This window comes from Solanum dulcamara, chromosome 4 (genome assembly GCF_947179165.1).
Source record: "Solanum dulcamara chromosome 4, daSolDulc1.2, whole genome shotgun sequence".
Taxonomy (NCBI): Eukaryota; Viridiplantae; Streptophyta; class Magnoliopsida; order Solanales; family Solanaceae; genus Solanum; species Solanum dulcamara.
In genome coordinates this window covers 3708596-3718803 of record NC_077240.1, presented here as the reverse complement: position 1 = coordinate 3718803, position 10208 = coordinate 3708596, and the positions used below count along the sequence as shown (strand labels likewise).

At 33.9% G+C, this 10208-nt stretch overlaps 1 protein-coding gene across 1 annotated transcript; it reads left to right on the top strand.

Moving 5' to 3' along the window:
- Positions 1-1718: 1718 nt before the first annotated feature.
- LOC129885557 (glycoprotein 3-alpha-L-fucosyltransferase A-like) lies at positions 1719-10208 on the top strand. Its single transcript, XM_055959873.1, has 7 exons — positions 1719-2178; positions 2787-2947; positions 4204-4445; positions 5058-5162; positions 6997-7153; positions 7662-7889; positions 9513-10208. The coding sequence occupies exons 1-7, from the start codon at positions 1774-1776 to the stop codon at positions 9766-9768; spliced, it is 1554 nt and encodes a 517-aa protein (XP_055815848.1). The 5' UTR covers positions 1719-1773; the 3' UTR covers positions 9769-10208.

Sequence of the window (10208 nt, the reverse complement as noted above, 5' to 3'; positions counted from 1 at the left end):
GCTTTTGGAGTGTCTTTTATTTTGGATTGTATCAATGATATTAGAACCAACATTGCTCTTTGTAACCATCGTGCCTTGGATGGTGACGCCGTGTTACAATGTTGGCATAGCCATCAAGGATGATGATGTTGTAGGATTTATATTGCCTTGGATTTTTTCCTCTATAGCTAGCTTTTTAGGTGTGCTTTCCGTAAGTATTATTATGCAACAAAGCATTATATTGTTCTATAGGTTGATTATACTCCAAACCAATAATCTCATGTAGATTTTTCCGGAAATTCCTACATATAACTAAATTCTATTACTAGTCAGACAAAATGTATATTTCACGAGTTAGTGATCGTTGAAAAACTATATTAAAAATCATTGTTAGATAATAACGTATAAATATGGCATAAACGCAATCTTACAGCATAATAAACCAACAACAACAACAAAAAAAAAACAATCCAGTGTAGCTCCACTTGTGATCTAGAAAGGATAATGTATATTTAACCTTCTCCTACTTTGTAAATGTAGAAATATTATTTACCATAATTTTTTAGCTCAAGAAAAGTAAATTTACCCTTGATGTGGGTTGAGAAGGATATGCATGTCTTTCAAGCATTAGGATGAACATTGGCATGCACCTAAGCGTGTGCTGCTGATTAATAAAGCGAGTGAAAATTATAAAAAAAGAAGAAGAAGGATTTAAACCTCTCACATGCCATAGAGATAAAAAGAACTATAGTATGAATTCTTTCATTTTTCTAAATACAGTTAGACATAGTAATTCGATAATTATATTAAAAAATAACATATAATCGGTGAAATAGATAAAATGTTTGTGAGCTAACCAATTACTTTTGTTATAAGAACATTATGATGAACTTTGATACGATGTGGAGGTGCGCAAACTAATCAATTACCTTTGTTATAAAAAAATTATAATTAATTTTGATACGATGTGGAGGTGCTAGTGCATACAAAAATATTTTGAACATCAATAATTTTTGCATTTAGAATCACGTCTTAAATATTCATCAGAAACTAGAATAAGAAAGTGAATCTCATTAGCTAAAATAAAACTTGTTAAAATATCTCTTAAAATGACTGACCTATCTCCACCAAGCAAAAAGGAAAATTATTTATATTTAATTTATTAGGTAGGTCTTGTTACTGAGAGTTGTTGGGTATGTAATGCTAAATAAGGATATTTCATGTAATTATTTCTTTTATTTTTTAATATGAATAGTAATTTTGTTATTTATTATAAATAGTAAAATAAAAGAATTTTAAAATTAATTAATATTCATAATTAAATACAGAATAAAAAAAATTCATAAATTTATTTTGAAAATATAATTTGTATACCACCAATCAAACGAAAAAGTGAACAAAAATGGAAAAACTGTATCAGCATGAATAGTTTTGAAGTATCATATATATCTTCCATTTCATATTACTTGATCTTCGTATTAAAAATAATTTTTTCAATTTACTAAAATAAAAAGATATTTTGTTATTTTTTTTCTTTTTATCATTATATTAAATAACTACATAAAGCAATAATAGATAAAATTAAAAATTTTAAAAATATCATTAATAAAATTAGTTTAGTGAAATTTAATTTTGTTGAGGGAGTAGTTAGGACAGTGAATTCAAACCAACTTAGAAAAATACAAGTTTTACATTATATTTCTATTATATATATATACAAGTTTTTAGTTGACATTCCAAGAAATTTATATTTCTTCGTCTCTCTCCTTCTCGATCAATTCTTTTTAGCGATTAATGGCTACTGTTACTCCAATTCAAAGATACCCTTGGGCAGATGAAGCAGCAAGTTCAATTGGGTCATCATCAATTTCAAACGTACCCAATAAAAAATGGCGTAATTGGTTGCCTCTCTTCGTTGCCCTTGTCTTTATAGCAGAGATTTCTTTTCTGAGTAAAATTGACATGGCTGAAAAAGCCAATATTGTTAATTCTTGGGCAGACTCCTTCTATCAGTTCACCACGTCTTATAGGTCCACCCCTGAACTCGCTGTTGATGAGGCCGAATTGGGTGTTTTGGTTAGGGAGGTCAATCAGGCTTCCGTACCAGGAAGCTGTGAGGAGTGGTTGGAAAGGGAAGATTCTGTGGTATTTTCCAGAGATTTTGACAAAGAACCGATTCTTGTTCATGGCCGTGAACAGGTTACTTTTTACTTCTGCTTGTTACTCATAGGTTTCAATTTGGTTTCGACTTAGAAACTGAAGAATCTTGTAAACATGTCCCATAGAATGTAGAATGTACTAAAGTGCCATTTAATCTCGTGGTCTTAAATATGTTGCTGTGTAGAAAGTCACAGCTAAAGAGTTGTCAAAAATGGATGGAGGCTTTTTTCTTTTTCTGATACGGACTAAAAAGAAAGGAAGACAAACAAATTGAAAGTGAGTGAGTATTGAATATTGGAAATAAATGGGCCAAATGGAGATAATGGATAATGAGGATCCATATAGTGGAACCTAGTAGTTTGGGATATAGGCATAGTTGCTTTTCGTTTTTAACTCTGTTTTCATTGATATTCTTAAGTCTCTTTGGATAATTCATTTACTTCTTTTATGGATTTGTTCGTTATTTATGTGTTGGCATCACAGTATGCTGGAGCTGTTTGCTTAGGTGATGACTTTTGGTTGTTATGCTTAGTTTTCCTTGAGACTTTAGATACAGGTTAAAATTTATGATCTTATATTGAATTTTGATGTCTATTCAATCACTATACCTTATACGGAATTTTGATGTCTGTTCAATCACTATATAGACATTGAAATCCTGTTCGGTGGGATGTAAGTTTGGAACAAATCCCGATAAGAAGTCTGATGCAGCATTTCGGCCACCACGGCAAGCTGGCATAGCTAGTGTGCTACAATCTATGGAGTCAGCTCAATACTATGCTGAGAACAACATTACTTTGGCACGACGGTGGGTAAGCACATTGTGAAAAAGTCTTATTGCATTCCCCGCCTTCAATGGACAATTTTCTTTTCAATATTTCTTAGTATCATTTTTATCACATTATTCTTTTGTATGTTATGCATTGTTATTAGTTTTGGATAGCTTTTGCATTATAAGCACAGGGGCAGCTATAGATCCTTTGTCCAAAATTTTGCCATAGGCACGATGCTTAAAAACTGATAACATGCATGCATGCTTCTTTAGGCACAAATATATGCCCTGTAGAAAATAATCAAGATTCAGATCGACCAAATCATCACAGGTCCCTGCATTTACTCTATTCATTGTTCAATGTGGTTTTGCGAGTGGATATTGTTGGTTTTCTTCATTCCTTTAGTGCAAAAGAATAAGAATTTCGCTTTTTCTGTTTGGGCATTTTGAGGAGCCATACTTTTTTTAGTTAATTGTGAGCTAATGATGCTAAAGTATCTTTGTTGATAAGTCAAGATGTGAATGTAGTTAGTTTTGGTTATTTGACTGTTAAATCAGGCTAGAACTTAGTTTCTGAGTGGTATAAGTCAAACTCTTCCTATTTTGCTTACAAAGAAGTTCTTTTCTTTTTGTTTACTTTATTAAGGGGCATCTAAGATGATAATTATATTTTGTCTACACTTGAGGTCTTTTGGTATGCCGGATGAGTTAAAAGGGGTTTACAAGTCACAGCTAGGTAATTAGCCAATTAGGTATTATGGACCTGATCAGAACTCATTTTCATTGTTTGGATGCAGGATATGCGCCAAATAATTGGTGTCTAAGTGAATTCTGTGGACAACTTTAAGGGGCGGTGTATGACTTAAGCCCTTATTGAGTCATAAGTTTATGTACAACCATACCTATTAAACAAAAAGAAATTATTTAAAAGTTGTAGCGTTAATTGAGCACCAGTAGATACTTAAAGCTATGACAGCGGCATCTAACATAAGTTTGATCACAAAGTTTATTTATCTACCAAAAGATCTTTGGATTATGTTGTAATTGAGATTTTTCTATAACCTTTCTTAAAAATTGGCTTTGAATTATACATATGGTAGTTAAACCAATGCTACCTGCCATGACAGATTCTGAAATTGCCTATTCTGAAATTGCCTTGGGTAGTGCGTCTTCTTTAAATCGAATCACAAAGTTATTTTATGCAGCGAGAGTTCTCAAGGATCCTGGTGTGGTTGAGATTTAAATTTTGCGTCATTTTGCTGACCTATTTCATTTTTTTCACTCACATACAGAAGGGGATATGATGTTGTAATGACAACAAGCCTCTCTTCAGATGTTCCTGTTGGTTACTTCTCTTGGGCTGAGTATGACATCATGGCTCCAGTACAACCTAAAACAGAGAATGCCTTAGCAGCCGCTTTCATTTCTAATTGTGGTGCTCGCAACTTCCGCTTGCAAGCTTTAGAAGCCCTTGAAAGGGAAAATATCAGAATTGATTCTTATGGAAGTTGTCATCATAACAAAGCTGGAAGAGGTTAGCATATTTCAATTATCCAACTTCTGAAGGAAAAGGATAAAATATGGATGGCATTTTCCAAGTAAAATAGTACCACTGTGAAGCTATGTCACGTCCTTAGGATAATATTATGGATTTTGATTTACTCTTCCCCGGGTGTCACCACATTCCTTCAGAAGACAGGGTTTTTATACCAATGCGAACTTTATGTTTTTTCTCCTGGCTAATAATGTAAGCATGCGTGTTGTCTTTTTTTTGGTGTGGGTGTGTGATTAGGTTTTATGCTAGCCCAGTGATTTTGGCATGTCAATGGGTTATTTTGCTCTTGTTCTTGCTCAAAGTTTGAGTGCAATTTTGCCACCTGATAGGAATAAGTTGGAATGCAATATTTAAATAGTTGAATTTCTTTCTGAGGAAATTATATTGAGATTTGTTGAAACAAAGTATACGGAGAAAAGGTGTCATGAATAAATCATCTGTCTGGATGTGGGGTATTTTCTATTTTTCTTTACATGCATTTGGTTCATGTGTACACTGATATCCAATTAAATCTTTATTCTTACTTATCAAAAAAGAAAAGGAAATCCAATTAAATTTTAATTGTTGTCTCTGTGCTCAATCTGATGGCAGTTGACAAAGTGGAAGCACTGATGCGCTACAAGTTTAGCTTGGCTTTTGAGAATTCTAATGAGGAGGATTATGTAACTGAAAAATTCTTTCAGTCTCTTGTAGCTGGTAATCACATTTGTATTTCATAGTTGGTAATCTTGGATTTTCAGAGTTGAGTGCATCTGTGATTTTAGCTTAGTCCTTCCCTTTACAGGAAAAACATAGTTGCTCCCATTGTATGTTGATGTGGTTTTAGTTAGATCTTCTGTATTTACTAGCATACCTCGGAAGTTGGAAATTGTTTTGATGAATTAATTGGCTGCATTAATGGCATCAAGAAGATGCATAGAAGTTACAAAATATAGAAGCAAATGCAAAAGAAAACTTGTTAGCTCCTTTTACAAAAAAAAAGCTGTCTTATGACCAGGGAGCTAACAAGGGGTTGCATTCGCCGCATTTAGCCTTAGGAGAGTGGTTAGGAGTTGATTGTCCATCAAAACATCTTCTATATTCCTTTCATTCCATATGCTCCAAAAAATATGATTTCGTAATGGTGCTGTTAACTTTCTCGCTGCTCCAACTCTCCAGAGCTTCCTTGATGCTGTATGGCTTGCTGTATGCCATTTCCAAAAAACAGAATAAAATATACTCCATAGATGTGTTGTTACTGTACAGTGCATAAAGAAGTGACTGTTTTTGCATCTTTATGACACAGTGTATAAAACTTACAGTTACTTATAAAAGTTGTAGGAAGGACAAACATTTGAGTTCTGATATATTCTTGATACATTCAACAATGGTTTGGATCTGGACTTGCATTTCTGTAGAATGAACAATGTGCTCTGCACTGAGATGACTCTAAAGATATAGGATTTTTGTTGAGGTGATTGTGGGGGTTCATCTTAATTTGAGCATTTTCTTTATAAGCGCTACAACAATAACAACAACAATGCTGCAGTCCTAAATAAGTTAGAGTCAGTTATATGAATCCTCACCAACCATGTTTCTCCATTTAAATTTATCTCATGCTATAATCGTACCAAATAAAAGTAAAAGTAAAAAAAGTTAAGTATATATAAATAACAGTAAAAACTAGTATTCGAAGTCTTCTATATGTTTTACTAGCATATAAATCTTTATTAGGCTAAAATACCTTTCGGCAAAGCATCGGGCCTGACTAAACATACTAACATGACCATATTCCTAATTAGTTGATATTCCCTATATAGATTTTTTCTCTCATTGCACCTTATCTTTAGTTAAGTATCCATGGATTCCAAGAAATTGTGGGTCTATCTCGTTCTTTATTAGCACCTTTATTCACCATGGTTTTACACGTAAATACCGGTGCATCTGAGGTTGACGTATGATATGACCAGATTATCTCAAGTGACTCTCTCCCTTTATACCCAATGTGTGCTACTTGCACCTTTTGGTTGATATGGTGCGGATCATCTATGCCCCGAACATCCATCTTAGGATCCGCATCTCTGCAATACTCATCTTGTCGATATGTTGCATTTTAGTGGCCCAACATTCACTACCAGTAGAACTTCTCCATTTCAAATATCTGGTTTTGATTCTAAGATTAACATCTTCATCTATCATTCCATTCTCTTGGAATTGCATTTAGGAACCCAAATCCTATCCGTCTCACCTTAACTTTGCTCTTCATTTTGACTAAAGTTGCAGTGCATATATTCAATCTTACTTCATTAACACAATATCGTCAGCAAATAGCATACATCATAGGACCTCATCTTGTATTGGTGCTTACCCCATCCATAACTAGGGTAAACATATAGGGGCTCAATGCCGATTATATATATGTTGTAAGACTATATATTTTTGTTCAAGGTTTATCCCATGTTTGAGATTTTGACAATCTTATCAGTTCAGGTGAGATCATAAGGTTTTCAACTCTTTACTGCTGACAAAAGTAAGACTATAAAACTTGTAGGATCAATCCCAGTGGTGGTTGGTGCTCCAAACATCCAAGACTTTGCTCCTTCTCCTACTTCACTCTTACACATTAAAGAGCTAAAAGACGCTGCATCAGTTGCCAAGACTATGAAGTACCTTGCTGAAAACCCTATTGCATATAATGAGTCATTAAGGTATTCATGAATGAAAATTGTTCTTTTTTTTAGACTCCAGTTGTTCACTTGATAATGGGATGGTGCTCTTCTTACTTGTTTGAATTCCCTCAATCGCAAATTGATTATCTGGCTCTCCTTTTAGTATTATCCCAAAATTTTATCCAACTCGAATACTCAATCATGAATAAATGCAGAAATAGGAGTTATAGTAGTTTCAGCCTTTTCCAATGTATAGTCTTTTTTTCCCTAAGTCATCTGCTACCTTCTCAACATAAAATTACTAAGAAAGTAACACTGACCCATTTCACTAAATTGTTTTCACTTCTGTATTTCCAGTTTTTGACCAACTTATATGTAAAAACTGCTTTTTAATCTGAGCTGGATAAATAATTTGGGATGACAATACAATGGCTCCCTCTCTCTCTGTTTGCCTATAGTTATAAAGCACTTCTTCCCTTTCGAGTTTTACTAAATACTTCTTAATTTTAGTGGGACATCTAACAGATGATTTGCTTTCGTCGTTCAGGTGGAAGTTTGAGGGCCCGTCTGATGCCTTCAAAGCCCTGGTTGATATGGCAGCAGTTCATTCATCTTGTCGTTTGTGCATCTTCTTGGCAACTAGAATCCGGGAGAAAGAAGAGCGGAGTCCAAAATTTATGAAGCGTCCCTGCAAATGTACCAGAGGGACTGATACTGTCTATCATGTATATGTACGTGAAAGGGGGAGGTTTGAGATGGATTCCATTTTCCTAAGGTATTTTCAATCTCCAGTGACTTCATTCTAACCATGAATATCTAAGCTTATTTTCTTTAATTAGCAAAAAAAGATATTTAACCATATTCTCTGAATATGTCAAAGCAGACATGTGTCTACTTTTTCTCATCAGTTCAACTGCTTTTATCCTATTAATTATTTCTTTTAGCTTCGTTTTCTGTTGTTTCTCACTCAACCACTCAATTGATGACTATTTTTGACAAATATCCTCCAGAATTACACCTGACAGAAAAATATATTCGATTTATATTTTTTGAAATTTCCCATGCGTTACTTTGATCAATGGGAATGGGGTAGACTCTTTCTTTGTCCTTGCTTTCATTGTCACCTGAAAAGAGTTATCATTTACTTCTCTCTTTCGCCTTTTTCTTTCACCAAGCTATGTGATTATTTTCATGTTCAAGAGCTAAAAGGGGAACCTTAGTTGGTGTTTGACCATAGGATTTGGGGCCCCAGTTTGAAGTTCTTATTTGAAACCAACATTTGTTTATGAAATCTGCACAAAACTTCAACTTCAATTTCAATTTCAAATCATGCATTCTCCAAAAGTAGGATTTCAAATTTCAAGTTGTGATTTAAAAAAATTTAAATGTAAAGTTTGATCCATAAGCTTATATTTTATAAAAGAAGATCCATAAGTTGGAAGATACAAATCCAACATACCATATTTATATTTACAACCATATTTACTTCTACCAACCATATTTTTATTAAATGCATGCTTGATGTGAAGAGATTGTCCGTACAATGTGGGAGGATTATATTAAAGAGTAGTTACACTACAATTCATGATTCATGTTCAATATTTTCTTTTTATTGAACTAAAGTTTGATCTATAAATTTTGTATTTTTGAGAAAGGCTTTCTGGTAGTGTATTATACTTTGTTACGAACTATAGTTTGTTCATTTGGTAAAATTGTATAAGAATTGGGGAAGTATTGATAATTTTCACAAATTGTGGGGTTCTCATGTTTATGCGAAAAATTATAACTTTGGAAATCCAAATTGCATGTCCAAACAAAATTTCAACTTCAAATCAACCTAATTTTAAGTCACGTCCAAACGGGCCCTTAGTCTTGCAGCCTCTGCTGGCCCTTATACTCCCTGTCTGTCTGCATGTTTAGACAACGATAAGAGTAGAGATGTTCCCACTTTTGAATTTCATGATCATATTGCATATAACCTGCCAATTCGCTGCTTAATGAGTGTTTACCATGAATGCATGTGAAATACATGTCTTGGTGAAGAGTCCATAGTCAAAGGGGTTAAAAAGTGTTAAAAGTATTTGTGGTTGGATAACTCCATACAGACGATTTCAACCTCTGCATCAGCAATTCTAATTGATTCATAGGCTGTAACAGGAAGTTCCTGAAAATTGTTGGTAGTGGGTGGTTGCTTCTGAATTTCATGGAGTCGAGCAACTAAGATAAAGGAGCTTGGAACGCTTTTCATTTAAATTTGCATTGAAATTCTTAGTCATTATATGGAAGTCTTGCACCCACTATATCTAGTAATTATGTTCTGTACTTCTCCTTCTGTTTAATTACTGCCTTATCTCGTTGATGTTAACTTTGAATGATCATAATTTCTGTATCTGTGCAGGTCAAGTAATTTATCTTTGAAGGCCTTTGAATCTGCTGTGCTTGCAAAATTCAAGTCTGTTAATCATGTTCCAGTTTGGAAGGAAGAAAGACCTCAAGTACTACGTGGTGGAGATGAACTCAAACTTTACAAAGTATATCCTGTTGGCTTGACACAGAGACAGGCGTTATATTCCTTCAAATTCAACGGGGATACTGAGTTCAAGAATTACATTGAAAGCCATCCATGTGCTAGATTTGAAGCCATATTCGTATAGCTTAAGTTTGAAATTTTGCTTGTATCAGAATTGCAAGCCATGGTGTAACTCTCTCTACTTTCGCCCTGCCGTTGTTGTCTACAACACTGGTTCTGGAGTTTGCCATATGTATGCAACCAGAGAGTCAGGAAGTGATGGTTACAAGGGGTGAATCCCATATTTGGTGTAAAATTCTCATCCTTCACATTTTCAAGCTTAAATGAACGCCAAGAAGGATCAAATTTTGCCTTCTTTATTTTTTTTTAATTTATGGATATGCCCATAAAACAACACTGACAACCTAAAAGTTTTTTAGTGCAGTGAGGAATTCACCAAGCTGATGGTTAAGCTGAGAATTGTAGTTTAGTTCTGACTGCAGGTTAGTGTTACAGGTATTGACAACGGTTCAAACTCTAGCAACAGTTATTTTTCTTTATATGAAGTTTATGCATATTACAATA

Bases quoted from the DNA above. Each gene is read 5' to 3' on its own strand.
- LOC129885557 (XM_055959873.1), top strand. From the start codon at position 1,774: ATGGCTACTGTTACTCCAATTCAAAGATACCCTTGGGCAGATGAAGCA. The intron at 2,179-2,786 runs GTTACTTTTTAC...ATCACTATATAG, and splicing joins TTGTTCATGGCCGTGAACAG to ACATTGAAATCCTGTTCGGT. The intron at 5,163-6,996 runs GTAATCACATTT...TAAAACTTGTAG, and splicing joins CTTTCAGTCTCTTGTAGCTG to GATCAATCCCAGTGGTGGTT.